Consider the following 20027-nt stretch of genomic DNA (forward strand, 5'->3'; position numbering starts at 1 on the left):
AGAAAGAGTAATGTCATTGTATTTGTGTGAAGTCGCTTCTCTCTTGCCAGATAAAGAGCAGAGAACCCTGTTCTTGAGGTACCTATCACTTTTGGTAAGATATTTGGTTTTCAAACGACGGATGCTGTCTCTCAGAATCTATCTACAGGTCAACTTTATACTTCTGCAACAGCCAGGTATTTCTCAAATGAACTAGCAGCATTTAATCCTAGATAAAATATTCAAAAGAGTACTGCTGTCAGGTTTACCAACATGTAAATCAATAAAAAAAAAATCCTATTTATTTAAATAGATTCTTTCAACAGCAAATATTTATTCCTTCCCTTCTTGGGTACCCCACAGAATGAAAATTTAACACATTGTTCATTGACTGATGAAGGTCTTAGAGTCCTTCATCATTATACGCTGGGGAAGTTGGCTTCAGGATGCTTTGGGCATTACTTTCCACAAGAGGGCGCCAAGTCACTTCACCGGTCAGTAGCAGGTCCTCTCCATTTATAGCATCCAGGTACTGCATCTGAAATTCACAAGGAAATAATGTATTTCTGACTTGAACTCACTGGAAGAGATAAAGATGGTCTGAAGGTTTCCCCTGACAATTCCAAACTCCCCAAGAGTTCAGGTAAGCAGCATGTTTTGAAGGAAGGAAGTAGAAGTGTGGGATTGTTTTGAATCTTTTAGCACTGAGTGGAAGAGGACTAGAAGGAAGAGGTAAATGGCTGAAAGTCCTTCACAAAGGGGCTAGAAGACATGGAGCTATAGAAGGTTTGAGTCTAACAAAAGATCGTCTAATGCCTGAAATAAAATGGTCTCTGAAAATCCTGACAGCGGGGCAAAGAAGAGGGTGGTGTGCTGAGGAAGCTTTGGCCTGCAACCACTATATGGGACCAGTTCCTCAAGCTTGAAAAATGGAGTGGAGAGGTATTCAATCCAAAGCTGGCTAACACTGTCCCGGTGACTGAAGTGACACTGTTCATTTATACCTATACAAAAAGACCTCTATCCCAAGTATTAAGTGCCTCTGCCACCAACCTTAAATGACTGTTATTATTATTAGTATCACAGTAGTGCCTGAAGATCTGTGTACACACAGTAGAAGACAACCCCTATCCCAAAAGGCTTATATGAAAACAGAAGACAAGCTATGGGTGGGAGGAAAGAAGTACTACCCCCACTTCGCAGATGAAGAACTGGGGCCCTTTGGTCTTTAGTCATCACCTGGAGTTGATAGCCACTAGTATTATCTGCTGATCATTTCCCCCGGTGATAGACAGACATCATGTGTACATGTAGATTCTGACATTACGAAAGGATTAGCAACTTTTGGTGCAGTAGACCATGAGGCTTACTCCAGTTCCCTGCATGCAATGGAAGAGGTAGCCAGGGCTATGCTTTAGTAATTAATTTTCTTCCTAATTTACTACTCCACACTCGGTCTCTAAGGCAGAAAAGCAGCGTTTCACAATCAATGGTATTAAATGGTGCAGAGCTCCTGCAGCATCAGAATGGATGCATGGCTCCTGTCTCTGAAGAGGAGGAGGTCATCCACAAGCATGACCAGTATATTCCACACTCTATACTGAAATTTGATCGGAGGCCGTTTCCAAGCTTTTCAATTATTTTGCTTACAAATGGGAGATCGGACACTGGGCAGTTGTTGCAAGATTGTTTGCCCTGAGTGAAGGGTTTCTTAAGCACCAATTGCGCTATTGTGAACTTTAGGGTGGCTGCTAGATTCCCTTTCACTTTGATCCCATTGCATGCACCTTTTGTGACCTTCAAATTATTGATGTTTCTGACCTCTTCACTATCCTATTCTTTCTTATACCATCTGTTTTCCTTCCACTCTGTCACTTCATGGTGTCTGTCTCTGTCTACCATTTCACTAGACGCCTTCTCTCTCATGCCCCTTCTGTCTCGTAACCCCATAAACTTGGCGCTTCCCTCATGCTCCACTGAGCATATCTAGAGAAAGTCCTGCTTCTCTGTAGAAGGAGTGCTGCTTCATTTCAGGTTTAACCTTTCTTCTCATAACTTATTCTATTCTCCCTAAACACATCTCCCTCGTCCTTTGCTCATATACACTCTAAAGCAGAACATGAACAGCATTGTTAAGGCAGAATAACTGTCCAAATGCATGGCATGTATGACAATCAGATTTGCTGATCTGTTGATACAGAGCGGCGCATGAGGGCAATGCCAAGATTCGTGTGACCGCACAAATGCATGAAATGGGCTGTGTATTGTTTTTCTTATCCTTTTTGAGGTGGAAGTGAATGCCTTATGGAGTGTTGCAGGGCACTACTCATAGTGTTATAGACCATGTGAAGGGTCAAGAAATGCAGGTTAGTTTGTCCTCAACTTCCTATTTCCATGCCTTTAAGGTTTGGGTGGTACACGAGAAGGCCGGGTCTAGATACAACCTTAACTGTCGCTAAATAAAGTTATTGTTTCTGTTAGTTCTCTAGTTTTTATACAAGGGTGACATACCTCAATGGGTAGGTCATAGGGATCAATGAAAGAGGGAAACAGAGGAGAAGCAAACAGGGGGAGTTTGCCTATGGTGCAGCATGGTTTGGAAAAGTCATCTGAGGGAAGGGATGAGAAGGAGACACCACTGACCGGAAGGCGTGGGATGCATTGTCCAAGGGATGAGGGTTCCACGACCACCACTCCCAAGAGGAGGAAACGGGTGGTGGTGGTTGGGGACTCCCGCCTAACGGGGACGGAGTCATCCATCTGCCATCCTGACTGGGAAACTCGAAAAGTGTGCTGCTTGCCTGGAGCTAGAATTCAGGATGTGACAGACTATCTGCTAAGACTGATCAAGCCCTCGGACCGCTACCCTTTCCTACTTTTCCATGTGGGCACCAATGATACTGCCAAGAATGATCTTGTGTGGATCAAAGCACACTACATGGCTCTGGGTAGAAGGATAAAGGAGTTTGATGTGCAAGTCGTGTTCTCTTCCATCCTCCTTGTTGAAGGAAAAGGCCGAGGTAGGGACCATCGAATTGTGGAGGTAAATGTGTGGTTGAGCAGGTGGTATTGGATAGAGGGCTTTGGATTCTTCAACCATGGGATGTTGTTCCCAGAAGAAGGATTGCTAGGAAGAGCTGGGATCCACCTAAGGAAGAGAGGGAAGAGCATCTCTTCACAGGCAGGCTTGCTAACCTAGTGAAGAGGGCTTTAGGATGGAGACCTAAGCCCTGAGGTAAGGGTGGAAACACAAGGAGGAAGGTGAAACAGGGGAGGCCTACTGATTCATACTGAGACAGTAGGGCAATCAGCTACTTATCTTAGGTGCTTGTACACGAACACAAGAAGTCTTGGAAACAAGCAGGAAGAATTGGAAGTCCTGGAACAGTCAAGGAACTATGATGTAATTGGAATAACAGAGACTTGGGGTATGTCTACACTACAGGATTATTCCGATTTTACATAAACCGGTTTTGTAAAACAGATTATATAAAGTCGAGTGCACGTGGCCACACTAAGCACATTAATTCGGCGGTGTGCGTCCATGGTCCAAGGCTAGCATCGATTTCTCTGAGGAGAGTTAAAGACTAGTTCCGTAGCTATGCGCCATAGTTTTCGGACAGTCTCGCTCCGCCTGTGGAATGTGGTTGAGGACGCAATGCACTGAATTGGGGGCTGCGTCCCGCTGTGGGCAAAAAATCATTGTTGTAGGTGAGGTTCTGGGTAAATGTCTGTCACTGCCATCCTCATCTCTCCCGGGAAAGCAACTGGCAAAAAAATCAATTTCGCGCCCTTGTTCCGTGGGATTGCTGCCTTTGGCAGGATCGGCCTGCCAGATGGCATGGCTAGACCTACTGGAGCCCGTTCGGAGTTCATTTTTTTTTTAAACTTGTCACCGGATCAGTAGAATCTACAGGATGTTGCATACAGACGTGGCACAGCAGCGCTACAGAGCAGCATTCAGGTGTGCCATTTGCATGAAAGGCGAGGAGACGGATTATCCAGTCGTTCTGTACCGGTGCGGCGTGCCACTAGTAATATTTGGCAATATGGAGAAGACGGTTTATCTGTCCGTCTTGTATCCGTCTGCAAGCATGTTATGGCGTGCCACTGGCTGAGGTCGAGCAACCGGGCGCATAGAAGAAAAATGGGAATGACTCCCCGAGTCAACATTTTCCTTATGGTATCCTAAAAAATAAGTCAGTCACATGCTAAGAATCCATCGGCCGGCAAGTGTACTACAGATACCAGTAGTACAGAGAAAACACAGAGATGCACAGTCAACTCTCGTGTCCAGATCCCAGCCAGATAATGATGAGCTGCATGCCATACCAACGGATGCCTCCAAGCAACCCCACCCGTGTGTTCTCCTCCCTCCCCAACCTTCACTGGGCTATACCGTGGCAGTGTTCCTGCCCCATTTGTGTCCATGAAGTAATAAACGAACTGCAGGAATAAAGAAACACGTGACTTGTTTAGATGAGAAATAAATGAGCGGGGAGGCAAGCCTCCTTCAGATGCTACGATAGTCCAGGCAGGACATCTAAGCGGTGTGCGGGACAGGAGCCCAGCATCCACTCGCATACGGATAGTCCAGGAGTAACAGAAATCTTTCTTTAACAGCAAAGGAGGGCGGACTGATGGAGCTCAGCACCCCATTAGTGCATTAGTAATGATGAGCTGGTTACCACGCCGTTCTGTACCATCCAGCTGGGAAGACATGAGAATCATGGTCCTATGGTACCCAGCGTGCCCCACGACCTCGAGCGGCTGTAAAGCGCAAGCCAGGAGCGAACTCACGGGCTGTGCATAGAAATGGACGGCTATCTAGTCTATGCATCTGCGATCCTGCCCTCATTCACGGGGGAAGGAGCAGAGGAGAGATGCTACGGTTGAGCTGAGGCGGTTTGGCACACTGGATGTCATACCTAGCAAGCATTGCGTATATCATAGGGTGACATATTAAAAAAGTCAAGAAATGAGTGGTTTGTCGCGCCATTGTGTCTATCACGAGGGGAGGGGGGTAAATTGCACGAAGACAGAAGACCCTGAACCACACCGTGACATGTGTAATTGATTCCTACAGGCCATTGGGGAGCTCAGCCCGAAGAAAATCATAAGGTGATTTCGGAGACTGAACGGTGGACTGTGGGAATGAGCTGCAGTCACTCGGTACCTGGGGGAGTGGCCCTCCCTCCCTCCCTCCAGGAGCATCATTTGATTCTTGGGCTTTACCCGTTATTGCATGTCACGCAGCACTAGTGCTGTGGACCTGTAGATCATACGCCGGAGATTTTTGTAAAATGCTTTGCATTCGTCATCTGTAACGAGACTCTGAAGTCGAACAGCCATTTGTCTCCCCAGTATATCAGTGGTCATCGATCCTACCCTGTACAGTCCATGCTGGAGCCCTTTTTGATTGGGACTGCATCGCCCCCGTGCTTCAGAAGCTCCACAGCTGGGACACCAGGGGAAATGAGAAGCAGAGAGAGTTCGCGGGTCTCGTTCTGTCTAACCTGGCCGAGTGCATCCGAGTTCAGAATTTGCTTTCAGGAGCAGATCACAGTGGAGCTGTGGGATACCGCCCGGAGGCCAGATACCCGTCGATTGCGGCACATAACCTTCTTAACCCTAATCCGATATGGTAATACCGATTTTAGCGCTACTCCTCTCGTTGGGGAGGAGTACAGAAACTGATTTAAAGAGTCCTTTATATCGATATAAAGGGCCTCGCAGTGTGGACGGGTACAGCATTAAATCGGTTTAACGCTGCTAAAATCAGTTTAAACGTGTAGTGTAGACCAGGCCTTGGTGGGGTAACTCACATGATGAGCACTGTCATGGATAGGTATAAACTGTTCAGGAAGGACAGGTGGGGGAGAAAAGGTGGAAGAATTGCACTGTATGTAAGAGAGCAGTATGACTGCTCAGAGCTCGAGTATGAAACTGGAGAAAAGCCTGTTGAGAGTCTTTGGGTTAAGTTTACAGGCGAGAGCAACAAGGATGATATCACGGTGGGTGTCTGCTATAGACCATCAGACCAGGAGGATGAGGTAGACGAGGCTTTCTTTGGACAACTAACATAAGCTTCCAGATCACAGGCACTGGTTCTCATGGGAGACTTTGATCAACCTGACATCCGCTGGGAGAGCAATACGGCAGTGCACAGACAATCCAAGAAGTTTTTGGAGAGTGTTGGGGACAGCTTCCTGGTGCAGGTGCTGCAGGAACCAACTAGGGGCCATGCTCCTCTTGACCTGCTGCTCACAAACAAGGAAGAATTAGTAGGGGAAGTAGAAGTGGGTGGCAACCTGGGCACCAGTGACCATGAGATGGTTGAGTTCAGGATCCTGACAAAAAGACGAAGGAGAGCAGCACAATACAGACCCTGGACTTCAGAAAAGCAGATTTTGACTCCCTCAGGGAACTGATGGGGAGGATCCCCTGGGAGACTAATATGAGGGGGAAAGGAGTCCAGGAGAGCTGGCTGTATTTTAAAGAAGCCTGATTGAGGGTGCAGCAACAAACCATCCTGATGTGCAGAAAGAATAACAAATATGGCAGGCAACCTGCTTGGCTTAACTGAGAAATCTTCGATGAGCTTAAACACAAAAAGGAAGCTTACAAGAAGTGAAAACGTGGATAGATGATTAGGGAGGAGTATAAAAATATTGCTCGAGCGTGCAGGGGTATAATCAGGAAGGCCAAAGCACAATTGGAGTTGCCGCTAGCAAGGGATGTTAAGAGTAACAAGAAGGGTTTCTACAGGTATGTTAGCAACAAGGTGGTCAGGGAAAGTGTGGGACCCTTATTGAATGGTGGTGGAAACCTAGTGACAGATGATGTGGAAAAAGCTGAAGTACTCAATGCTTTTTTTTGCCTCAGTCTCCACAGACAAAGTCAGCTCCCAGACTGCTGCAATGGGCACCACAGTATGGGGAGGAGGTGAGCAGCCCTCATTGGTGAAAGAACAGGTTAAGGACTATTTAGAAAAGCTGGACATGCACAAGTCCATGGGGCCGGATGCAATGCATCTGAGGATGCTGAGGGAGTTGGATGATATGATTGCAGAGCCACTGGCCATTATCTCTGAAAACTCATGGTGATCGGGGGAGGTCCCGGCTGATTGGAAAAAGGCAAATATAGTGCCCATCTTTAAAAAAGGGGAACTACAGACCGGTCAGTCTCACCTCAGTCCCTGGAAAAATCAAGGAGCAGGTCCTCAAGGAATCCATTTTGAAGCACTTGGAGGAGAGGAAGGTGATCAGGAACAATCAACATGGATTCACCAAGGGCAAATCATGCCTGATCAATCTGATCGCCTTTTATGATGAGATAACTAGCTCTGTGGATATGGGGAAAGCGAAGGACGTGATATACTGTCACTTTAGCAAAGCTTTTGATACAGTCTCCCACAGTATTCTTGCCAGAAAGTTAAAGTAGTATGGACTGGATGAATGGACTATAAAGGTAGACAGAAAGCTGACTAGATCGTTGGGCTCAGCGGGTAGGGATCAATGGCTCGACATCTAGTTGGCAGCCGGTATCAAGCAGAGTGCCCCAGGGGTCGGCCCTGGAACCGGTTTTGTTCAACATCTTCATTAATGATCTGGATGATGGGACAGATTGCACCCTCAGCAAGTTTGTCAATTACACTAAAATGGGGGGAGAGGTAGAGACGCTAAAGGGTAGGGATAGGGTCCAGAGTGACCAAGACAAATTGGAGGACTGGGCCAAAAGAAATCTGATGAGGTTCAACAAGGACAAGTGCAGAGTCTTGCACTTAGGAAGGAAGAATCCCATGCACTGCTACAGGCTGGGGACCTACTGGCTAAGCGGCAGTTCTGCAGAAAAGGACCTGGGGATTACAGTGGACGAGAAGCTGTATATGAGTCAACAGTGTGCCCTTGTTGCCAAGAAGACTAATGGCATATGGGGTTGCATTAGTAAGAGCATTGCCAGCAGATCGAGGGAAGTGATTATTCCCCTGTATTTGGCATTGGTGGGGCCACATCTGGACTATTGCATCCAGTTTTGGGCCTCTCTCTACAGAAAGGATGTGAACAAATTGGAGAAAGTCTAGCGGAGGGTAATGAAAATAATTAGAGAGCTAGGACCCATGACTTATGAGGAGAGGCAGAGGGAACTGGGCTTATTTAGTCTGCAGAAGAGAAGGAGGGGGGGTGGATTTGATAGCAGCCTTCAACTACCTGAACGGGGGTTCCAAAGAGGATGGAGCTAGGCTGTTCTCAGTGGTGACAGAACAAGGAGCAATGGTCAAGTTGCAGTGAGGGAGATGTAGGTTGGATATTAGGAAAAACTATTTCACTAGGATGGTGGTGAATCACTAGAATGGGTTACCTAGGGAGGTGGTGGAATCTCCATCCTCAGAGGTTTTTACGGCCTGGCTTGACAAAGCCCTGGCTGGAATGATTTAGTTGGGGTTGGTCCTGCTTTGAGCAGGGGGTTGGACTAGCTTACCACCTGAGGTCTCTTCCAACCCTAATCTTCTATGATTCTATGACTATTCTAGACCACCACATCCAGCAGGCACTGATTTTGTTAAAGGGGAGATAAACAGAATCTGTTCACAGGTAGACATGCCACCTTCCACTAGTGTGTGTAAGTGGAGGGGCTTCTCTGCCCTATAATGAAACAGCAACCATTCTCCTTCTATCTCCTTGGCCTTTCCCAGGTTATTCGAAGCCTTAATACACTGGACTGGGAATAAGGGAAAGGGGTGCAAAGATTTATTGGATGCCTCTGGCATGGCCACTTCTTCCTCTGTAACTAGCACTGTCCCAGGATGCACTTCATCTCATTTAAAACATTAGGATGGATTCTTTGAGGCTCATTCCTATTTCAGTCACTTCAAACTCCTAGTGAAGAATATGGATCCTGGATCCAACTCCCACTGGAGACAATCAGAAACTTTCCAGAGACTTCAGCAGGAGCTGGTTCTGGCCAGGGAAGTAGGGGCAGAAGGGGGGCCCTCCCCCAGGCTCGCTGCTGCTGCAGAGGAAAGGCTAGGGGAGTCTCTCTCTGGCCCCTGTCCCAAGGCAGCCTGGCTACACCCTAAACTCATCCCCACAGGCCCTGCCCCCACCCCAAAGCCCACATCCCCAGCCGAGCTTTCACCCCCCACCACTGGCACCCTCAACCGTCCACTCTAGGCCTGCAGCCCCTCCAGCACCACAAATCCCTTCATCTCCAGCCCAGCCAGCCCCACACACCCTGCACTCCATCACTCCTTAGCCTGAGCCCTCTCCAACACACAACCTCATTCGAGACCCAGACAGAGCCCTCACACACCCTGCACTCCAATCCACTGCCTTAGCCCTACCCTCTCCAAGACACCAGCAAACCCCTCATCTCCGAGTCCCAGAACAGAGCCCTCACACCCCCGTGCACTCCAACCCTCGTGCCCAGCACTCAGCCTTCTCCAACACCCAAGCCCGTCAACCCCAGCCCTAGGTCAGACCCTCATTCCCTGCACCCTAAACATCTGCCCACCTGAAGCCGCATCCTGCATTATAACCGCCTCATCTCCCAGTCCCACCCCACAGCTCTCACCCAACCCTCGCCTAGCCCTGAGCCCCACCCACTCTAAACTCTTCATCCCCAGCAGAGCTCACCCCTATACCCTACCCCTCACCTGAGCTCCCACATCCCCAACCTCATCCCCCTGCACGCCTAACATTAGCCCACCTGAGCCCCCTCTTGCATCATGAACCCCTCATCCCCAGTCCCATCCGCTCAGCCTCACCCCCACACCCCATCCTCTGCCATCGCCCCTGGGCTCCTGCCCAGCATGCCAAACCTCCTCGACCCCGGCCCCAGCTTACTGCACCCCCTCCTCCCCCAAACTCCCTCCCAGCTCATCACCCTCCTCCAGCCCCAGACCTCCTCCCCAACTCAACTCCCCCCAGAGCCTTGGGAGGTAGGTAGGGCGGAGTTTGTGAGACGGAGTTTGGGCAGGGCATGTTCTGGGAGCACCACCCAAAAATTTGCAAACCTGCCACCCAGTGCCCTCAGCCTTTCCTTGTAAAGTACGTGCCGCAGCCCCCTAATCATTTTCGTTGCCCCACTTGGTTATCTCAATTTGTCCACATACTTCGGGGGCGGGAGAGGCACAAACTGGATGCAGTTCACCAGTCTGAAATATAGAGAAATATCACTCCCGTCGATCTGCTGGCCAATGTCCTACTATGCAGCGCCCATATGCCGTTAAGCCTTGTTGGAACAAGGCACCTGTTGAGCTCAAGATATACAGCTTCCTGTCCCTTGAATCCCCATGTCTTTTCTGCAGAGACTGCCGGTTAAGCCAGTAGGTCCCCAGCCTGTAGCAGTGCATGGATTCTTCCTTCCTAAGGCAATGACTCATGCACTCTGCCTTGTTGAACCCAATCAGATTGTCTTTTGGCCCAGTCCTCCAATTGTCTTGGTCACTCTGACCTATCCCTACCCTTTAGCGTCTCACTCTCGTCCCCCATTTAGCGGTAATGACAACTTGGCTGAGGTGCAATCTAGTCCATCTTCAGATCAAATGAAGATGACTGAACAACCATGGGTGGATCTCGTCTGCTTTGCTACTCAATCCCCTACTCTTCATCTCCATTCTGCGATCCTACCATGCAATTCACTGACCGACCCCTGGGGGCACCTCTGCTTGCGGAGATACCGCTGCCAACTATGATGTCGAGCCATTGATCCTACCCTGAGCCAACATCTAGTCAGCTTCTCACTTTATGTCCATTCATCCAGTCCATACTACTTTAACTTATCTTGGCAAGAAACTGTGGGAGACGTGTTCAAAGTTTCAAATGACGAGTATATCACGTCCTTCGCTTTCCCCATTAGCCACAGAGCTAGTATTCATTTCACTAAAGCGCTCAGATTGGATCAGGCATGATTTGCCCCCTTGGTGCAATCCATGTTGAATTGGTTCCTGAGTCACCCTTCCTCTCCTCAAGGCTTCAAAATGGATTCGCTTGAGACCACTGCTCCTTGTTTTATCAGGGACTGAGTGAGACTGTTGACCGGTCTGTAGTTCCCTTGTTTAAAGTTATGGTCACTATATTTGCCTTTTCATCAGCCGGGACTCCCCCGCTCACCATGAGTTTTCAGAGGTATATGGCCAGTGGCTCTGCATCAATATCATCCAACTCCCTCAGCATCCTCAGATGCATTGCATCCGGCCCATGGACTTCTGCCATGTCAGCTTTCTAAATAGTCGCTGTAACCCTGTTTTTGCACCAGATGCGGGCTGGCCACCTCCTCCCATACGTGGTGCCCATACGTGCAGCCAGTCTGGGAGCGACTTGTGTCTGTGGGCTGAGGCAAAAAAAAGCATTGAGTACTTCCGCTTTGTCCATCATCCTGTCACTAGTTTCCACCACATTCATAAGGTCCCACAACTTTCGATGACCACCTTGTTGCTAACATACCGTATAAACCCTTTGTTACTATTAACAGTCCCTGCTAGCGGCAACCTTCCAATGTGCTTGGCCTTTCCTGATTATACCCTGCACGCCTCGAGCAATAATTTTTATACTCTCCCTATCATCTATCCCACGTTTTCACTTCTGTAAGCTTCCTTTTTGTGTTTAAGCTCATCGAAGATTCGTCAGTTAAGCCAAGCAGGTTGCCTGCCTATTTTGATCTTTCTGCACATTCAGTAGGTTTGTTGCTTAACCCTCAATCAGGCTGCTTTAAAATACCAGCCAGCTCTCCTGACTTCCTTCCCCCATTCTTAGTCTCCCAGGGGATTTTCCCTCCGCCGCCCCCATCAGTTCCCTGAGGCAGTCAAATCTGCCTTTTCTGAAGTTCCGGGGCTGTATTGCTGCTGCTCTCTACTTCGTTCTTTTTGTCAGATCTCTGAACTTCAACATCTCATGTTCACTGTTGCCCAGGTTGCATCCCACTTTAGTCCCTACTAACTCTTGTTGTGAGCAGAGGTCAAAGGGCATGGCCCTAGTTTGTTCCTGCAGCACCCACCAGGAAGCTGTCCCCAACACTCTCAAAAACTTCTTGATTGTCTGCTGCACTGCCGATGCCTCCCAGGGATGTCAGTTGATCAAGATCCCATGAGAACCTATGCCTTGTGATCTGGAAGCTTATATAGTTGTCCAAGAAGCCTCGTCTAACTCTTCCTCCTGGTGAATAGTCATTAGCAGACACCCACCGTATATCATCCTTGTTGCTCGCGCCTTGTAAACTTAACCCAAAGACTCTCAACAGCTTTCTCCAGTTTCATACTCGAGCTCTGAGCGTCATACTGCTCTCTACATTACAGTGCAATTTTCCACCTTCTTTCGCCCCCACCTGTCTTCCTGACTTTTACCTATCCGAGACAGTGCTATCACTGTGAGTACCCCACGAGGCCTGGTTACACTTAACGTATCAATGATTTTAGCAGCGTGTACCGATTTAATGCTGTACCGTCCACACGATGCGAGGCCCTTTATATCGATAAAGACTCTTATAAATCTTTCGTACTCCTCTGCCCACGAAGAGTAGCCTAAAAAGTCGGTTCTCCATATCGATTAGGTTAGTGTGGCCGCAAATCGCGGTTTATTGCCTCCGGCGGTATCCCACCAGTGCCACACTGTGACTGCTCTGAAAGCGATCTGAAACTCGGATGCACTCGCAAAGTAGGACAGAGAAGAGCCCCGCGAACGTTGAATTTCTTTCCTGTCTGCTCCAGCGTGGACTCTATCGCGGTTGGCGACAGTCCAAATACAAAGACACTCTCTTTGGTGTTTGGAAATAAGTGAGGAGGGTTTACCGGACATCCTCCGTTTCTCCCCCAGAGCCTCGCATGCCTGCTGGCAGGGAAGGCGCCTTGGCCCCAGGAAGCCAGGGGAGTCGCCTCCTCTCTGGCGGCCCCCTGTCCCAAAGGCAGCAGGCCCTGGGCCCTTACACCCGTAAACCATCCCCAGCCCTCCCCCGCGACCCCAAAGCGCACACAATCACCCTGGAGCCAGAAGCTTTACCCCCACACTGCACCCTCAACCTGGTCTACTCTAGGCTGAGCCCCACCTCCAGACCATCAAACTCCCTCATGGCTTCCCAGCCCCAGCCCAGACAGCCTCACACCCACCGGCCCCCATGGCACTCCAATGCCACTTGCCTTTTGCCCTGAGCCCTCTCCAACACCACCAACACCCTGCCTTCAATCTCCAAGACCCCAGAGACAGGAGCCTCAACCACCCCTGCACTCCAATCCACTGCCTTAGCCTGAGCCCTCTTCCAACACCACAAGACCCCTCATCATCCAGTCCCAGACAGAGCCCTCACCACCCTGCACTACCAGCCCTCCTGCGGCCCAGCACTCAGGCCTCTCCAACAACCCCAGAGCCACCGTCTAACCCCAGCCCAGCAGAGCCCTCATCTCCCTGCAACCCTAATCTCATCTGCCCCAACCGCGTGAGCCCTTCACTGCATTATGAACCCTCATCTACTCAGTCCCACCCCACAGCTCTTCACCCCACACCTCTGCCATCAGCCCTAAGCCCCATCCCACACTCTAAACCCTCTCATTTCCCAGCCAGCAGCCTGCACCCGGCTTATTCTACCCACTACCACACCCTGAGCCCCTCCCACACCCAAACCCTGCATCGCCCCTGCAACCCTACAACCATCTGCCCCCCAAACCTTGAGAAGCCCCCCTCTTGCATCATGAACCCTCTCCATCCCCGAGGTCCCGATCCCTCAGCCCTCACCCCACACCCCAATCCTCTCCCATAGCCTGAGGGACACATACACTTCCCACATGCCAAACCCTTCGAACCCCCGGCACCTCCACTCTGGCACGCCCTCCCTTCCCCAAAGCTTCCCCTCCCAGCTCCTGCCCACCCTCTCCACCCCAGACCTCCTCCCCCACTCAGAACTCCCTCCAGAGCCTTGGGCAGGTGGTAGGGAAGACGGACGTATTTGGCTGAGGACGAGTTGGGCAGGGCCAGTTCTTTTAGGAGGCACCACCAAACATTTGCAAAACCTGCCAACCCATGCCCTCAGCTATATCCTTTAAGTCCGACGTTCGCCCGCCAGCCCCCTAAATCATTTTCGTTGCCCTCCATGGATTATCTCCAATTTGTTCCACATACTTTTCGGGGCAGGAAGGAGGCACAAAACTGATGCAGTTCACCAAGCTTCTGAATATAGAGAAATAATCACTTTCCTCGATCCTGCTGCCAACTGAGCTCTGACTAATGCAGCCCAATATGCCGTATAGCTCTTGGTGCCATCACGCGTGCACACCTCGTTCGCACTCACCTATTACAGGCTTCTCGTCACTGTTAATCCCAAGGTCTCCCTTCTGCAGACTGACGCCTTAGCCAGGTACGTTCCCTCCAAGCCTGTAGCAGTGCATGTGATTCTTCCTTCCAGTGCAAGACTCTGCAACTTGTCCTTGTGATACCTTCATCAGATTTCTTTTGCGCGCTCCCTCCAATTTGTACTTGGTCACTCTGGACCCTATCCCAGCCCTTAGCGTCTGCTACCTCTCACCCCCATTTAGTAAATTGACACTTTGCTGAGCAGGTGCGAATCTGTCCATCCCTCCAGTATTCATAAACGCAAGATGTGAAACATAAACCGTTCCAGGGCCGACCCCTGGCACTGGCTGCTTGACTCTACGCGTGGCAACCTCAAATGTCGGCCATGGAAACCCTACCCCGCTGAGCCCACCCGATCTAGTCAGCTTTTCTGTCTACTCTCTATATCCATTCCTCCGGTTCCAGTATACTCTTAACTTTCCCTGGCAAGAATACTTGGTCGGAGACGTATCAACGCCTTTTGCTAAAGTGACATAGCTATAACTCACGATTCCCCTCGCTTTCCCCATATCCACAGCGCGCTAGTATATCTCATCATAAAGGACGATCCATGAGTTGATCAGGCATTGATCTTGCTGTTGAACTCCATGCTGATGCTCTCCCTGATCTACCTTCCTCTATCCCTCGTGCTTCAAAATGGGTCCTGAGAGACCTGCTCCTTGAAGTTTCTCTCCAGGCGACTGAGGTGTGGACTGAACCGGGTCTGTAGTTCCCTTTTTAATTGATGGGCACTATATTTGGCCTTTCTCCTCAATCCGCCCGCGGACCTCCCCGAATCACCATGACGTTTTCACGAGATAATGGCAAGCTTGCTCCTGCCATCATATTCATCCACTCCTCAGCATCTTTCAGATGTCATGTGCATCCGGCCCAATGGACTTGTGCATGTCCGCTTTTCTAAATAGTCCTTTAACCCTGTCTCTCTTCACCAAAGGGCTGCTCCACCTCCTCCCCATACTGGTGGATGCACCATCTGCAGCACGTTCTGGAGCTGACTTTTGTCTGTTGAGAGAGCTGAGGACAAAAAAGAACATCACTTGCACATACTTTCAGTTTCTTTTACCACATTCATCCTTCAACTAGCGGGATTCACCACATCGAATAAGTTGGTCCCACACTTTCCATGAACCATGCCTTGTGCTAAACTATACCTGCTAGAACCCATTCTCGTTACTTCTATACACCAATACCTTGCTAGCTGCAACTCCGAATCTGTGCTTGGCCTTCCTGATCCTCTACCCCTGCAGCTTCCACCGCTCGAGCAATATATTTATACTACACTCCACTCTACTATCCACCGTCCCTCACTTTACTTAGTAAGCTCCCTTTTTGTGTTTAAGACTCACTCGAGAACTTCTCATTTAAGGCACAGCAGGTTGCCTGCCCTAGTCAATCTTAGATCTATTCGTTTCTGCGACATCAGGATGGTTTGTTGCTGCACCCTCATCAGGCTTCTTAACACTACAGCCGGATTTCTCCTGGCGACTCCCTTCCCTCATATTAGCCTCCCCCAGAAGGATCCTCCACCCAGTTCCCTGAGGGAGTCAAAATTGCTTTTCTGAAGTCCAGGGTCGTGCTATTGTGCTGCTCTCCTTCGTCTTTTTGTTTCAGGGACCTGAACTCAACCATCTCATGGTCACCTGGTGCCGGCAGTTGCCACCCACTTCGGTACTTCCCCTACTAATTCTTCCTTGTTTGTGAGCAGAGGTCAAGAGGAGCATGGCCCTATTGGTTTCCTGCAAGCACCTTGCACCAGGAAGCTGTCCCCAACACTCTTCCAAAAAAACTTCTTGGATTGTCTTGTGCACTGCCGTATTGCTCTCCCAGCGGATGCAGGTTGATCAAAGTCTCCCGATTTTGAGAAAACCATGTGCCTGTGATCTGGAAGCTTATGTTAGTTGTCAAAGAAAGCCTCGTCTACCTCATCCTCCTGGTCTTTATTGGTCTTAGCAGACACCCACCGTGATATCATCCTTGATTTTTGCTTCTCGCCTGTAAACTTAACCCAAAGGGACTCTCAACAGGCTTTTCTCCAGTTTCCATACTCGAGCTTGAGCAGTTCATACTGCTCTCTTACATCAGCTGCAATTCTTCCACCTTTTCTCCCCCACCTGTCCTCCTGAACAGTTTATACCTTCCATGACAGTGCTCATTCATGTGAGGTACCCACCAAGGCCTTGGTCTAACACTACACGTGTTTAGAACTGATTTTAGCCAGCGTTTAAACCGATTTAATGCTGTTACCCGTCCACACTGCGAGGCCCTTTATAAAGTCGAATACAAAAATAAAGTGGACTCTTTAAATCGTTTGTACTCCTCCCCAACGGAGGGAGTACGCAAACGGTGTTACCATATCAGAAGGTTATGTGCCGCAATCGACGGGTATCTGGCCTCCGGGCGGTATCCCACAGCTCCACTGTGATCTGCTCCTGAAAGCAAATTCTGAACTCGGATGCACTCGGCCAGGTTAGACAGAACGAGACCCGCGAACTCTCTCTGCTTCTCATTTCCCCTGGTGTCCCAGCTGTGGAGCTTCTGAAGCACGGGGGCGATGCAGTCCCAATCAAAAAGGGCTCCAGCATGGACTGTACAGGAGATCGATTGACCACTGTATGGGGAGACAAATGGCTGTTCGCTCTTCAGAGCTCGTTACAGATGACGAATGCCAAAGCATTTTACAAAAATCTCCAGGCTATGATCTACAGAGGTCCAAGCACAGTGCTGCGTGACATGCCATAACGGGAAAGCCAAAGAATCAATGGATGCTCATGGAGGGAGGGAGGGAGGGCCCAACTCCACCCCCCAGGTACCGAGGAACTGGCCAGCCCCTATTCCCCAGTCCCACCGCAGTCTCCGAAATCACTCCTTAGCAATTCTTCGGGCCTGAGCTCCCCAATGGCCTGTAGGATCAAATTACACATGTCCACGGGTGTCGTCCTACAAGGGTCCTCTCTTCGTCAATTTAACCCCCCTCACCTCCGTGATAGACACAAGGCGCGCCACAAACCCACTCATTTCTTGGACTTTTTTAATATGGCCTCACCCTATGTATTACTGCAATGCGCTAGGTATGACACCCAGTTGCCCAAACCCCGCCCTTCGAGCACTCAACCCAGTCGCATCCTCCCTGCTCCTTCCCTCCCGTGTGAAGGCAGGACGTCAGTGCAAGTAGGACTCAGATAGCCCCGTCACTTTCTATGCACAGCCCGTGCAGCCGCTCCTGGCTTGCGCACAGCCGCCTCGAGGTCGGCGGGCACCTGGGTACATAGGAACTGATTTCTCATGTCATTCCCGCTAGATGGTACATGAACGGCGTGCGTAACCAGTCATCAACTAATAGCCTAATGGGGTGGCTGAGCTCCATTCAGTCCCCTCCTTTCATGTTAAGAAGATTCTGTTACTGCCTGGGAACTATACGTATAGCAGTGGATGCTGGGCTCCTGTCCCCGCACCACCGCTTAATGTCCATGCCTGGACTATCGTAGCATGCTGAAGGAGGCTGCCTCCCCGCTCATTTTCTTCTCGACTAAACAAGTCACTGTTTCTGTTATTCCTGCGGTTCTTTATATCTTCATGACACAAATGGGCAGGAACACTGCCACGGTAGATAGCCCAGGAAGGTTGGGGAGGAGAGCGAGAAGCACACGAGGTGGGGTTGCTTGCTAAGGCATCCCCCGTTGGTATGGCATGCCCAGCTCATCATATCTGCGGATCTTGGAACAACGAGAGTTGACTGTGCATCTCTGGTTTCTCTGTACTACTGGTTTCTGGTAGTACACTGTGCGGCCGGATGGATTCTTAGGCAGTGACTGACTTCTATTTTTAGGATACATAAAGGAAGTTGACTCGGGGAGTCATTCCGCATTTTTTTCTATGCGGCCTCCGCGCTCGAGCCTCAGCCAGTGCACCCATTAACAGCAGCAGACGGATACAGAAGACGGACAGATAAACAACCGTCCCTTCTCCATATTGCCAATATTACTAGTGGCACGCCGCACCGGTACAGAACGACTGTACATCCCGTCACTCCTCGCCTTTCATGCAAATGGCCACACCTGAATGCTGCTCTGTAGCGCTGCATGTACACGCTGTTCAAGCCCAATCATCACTGTAGTGTACTACCTGCAAATCCGTCCGGTGACAAGTAAAACAAAAAATCGTCCGAACGGGCTCCAGTGGTTAGCCTGCCCTGGCGCATCGCCAAAGGAGCAACTCCCACGCGGAACAGACGGGCGCGAAATTGATTTGTTTTTGCAGTTGCTTTCCCGGAGGAAGGAATTGGCAGTGCACAGCACATTTACCCAGAACTCAACCTACAACAACTTGATTTTTGCCAAACACGCAGCCCCCAATTCAGTGCATTGCGTCCTCAACCACATTCCACAGGCGGAGCGAGACTGTCCGAAAACTATGGCGCATAGCTACGGAACTAGTCTTTAACTCTCCTCAGGTGCAACGCTTCCAGACATCGATGCCTAGCCTGTGACCATGGCAGACACCGCCCCGGCAATTATGTGCTTAGTGTGGCCACGTGCACGTTCGACCTCTTATATATTGTATACAAAACGGTTTTATGATAAAAATCGGAATAATCCTGTAGGTAGAGCATACCCCAAGTCTCTGATTATTCCAATTACATCACTAGATCCTTGACTGTTCACCACCACGGTACTTCAATTCTGTCCTGCTTGTTTCCAAGACTCTTGTTACAACGCTGTTCGTGTACCAAGTCACACTGAGATCAACGCTCGCCATGATGCCCTCTCGCTCTCGAGTCACTGAATCAGTAGTGCCTCCCCTTGTTTCAACCTTCCTCCTTGTGTTCCACACTTAGCCTCAGCGCGCTCTTAGGCTCACTCCAATCCCTAAAGCCCGCTCCACTTCCACTAGCGTTAGCACAAAGTCCTGCCTTGGAAGAGGATCGCCTATGTCCCTCTCTTCCTGCTTAGCGTCGAATCCGCAGCTCTATCACCTCAGATCCTTCTTCTGGGAACCACATTCCCATCATAGGCAATTGCCACGGCTCACCACAAGCCCTCTATCCAACTACGCCACCCCTGCCTTCAACCACCATTACCTCACACACTTCGCGATGGTCCCAGTTACCTCGGCCTTTTTCTTCACACCAAGGGATCGGAGAAGAGCACAGCACTCATGCAACATCAAACTATCCCTTCTATTACTATCTTCCAATTCACACAATAGGTCTGCAGTGACCCCCGGACTCAAAGAGTCAATTAACATTGGCAAGAAAAATCAATATTGGGTGCCGCACATTGGGAAAACAAGTAGGAAAGAAAGAGAGGTAGCGGTCCGAGGGAATTATCGTGCTTAGCAGATAAGTCTGTCACCAACCTGAATTCATTAGCTCCAGGCACTGGCAGCACTCAATATTTCAGGAAGTTTTTCCAGTCAGCGCATGGCAGATGCGAATTGACTCCCGTTCCCGTTTAGGCGAAAGTCCACCTAACAAACCACCACCCTTCTCCTCCCTTGGCGAGTGGTGGTCCGTGGAACCCTCATCCCCTCCTGGACAATGCATCCGCAGCCTTCGGTCGAGTGGTGTTCTCCTTCTCATCCCTCTCCCTCAGATGACTTTCCAACACCATGCTGGCTACCATACGGCAAATCCCCCTGTTGCTTCTCCCTCTGTTTCCCTCTTTACCTTGAATCTTATGACTACCTCGTTTGGAGGTATGTCACCGTATA

At 49.8% G+C, this 20027-nt stretch overlaps 1 protein-coding gene across 2 annotated transcripts in view; it reads right to left on the reverse strand.

Moving 5' to 3' along the window:
* Nucleotides 1-293: 293 nt before the first annotated feature.
* The window catches only part of UQCC1 (ubiquinol-cytochrome c reductase complex assembly factor 1), a 93945-nt gene continuing 74211 nt past the window's right edge, over nucleotides 294-20027 (reverse strand). For both annotated transcript variants that reach the window (XM_075072352.1, XM_075072353.1), the window contains exon 10: nucleotides 294-517. In XM_075072352.1, coding sequence (XP_074928453.1) covers nucleotides 383-517 — 135 coding nt within the window. In that variant the 3' untranslated portion in view covers nucleotides 294-382. The remainder of the gene's footprint in view (nucleotides 518-20027) is intronic.

This window comes from Chelonoidis abingdonii, chromosome 14 (genome assembly GCF_003597395.2).
Source record: "Chelonoidis abingdonii isolate Lonesome George chromosome 14, CheloAbing_2.0, whole genome shotgun sequence".
Classification (NCBI taxonomy): domain Eukaryota; kingdom Metazoa; phylum Chordata; order Testudines; family Testudinidae; genus Chelonoidis; species Chelonoidis abingdonii.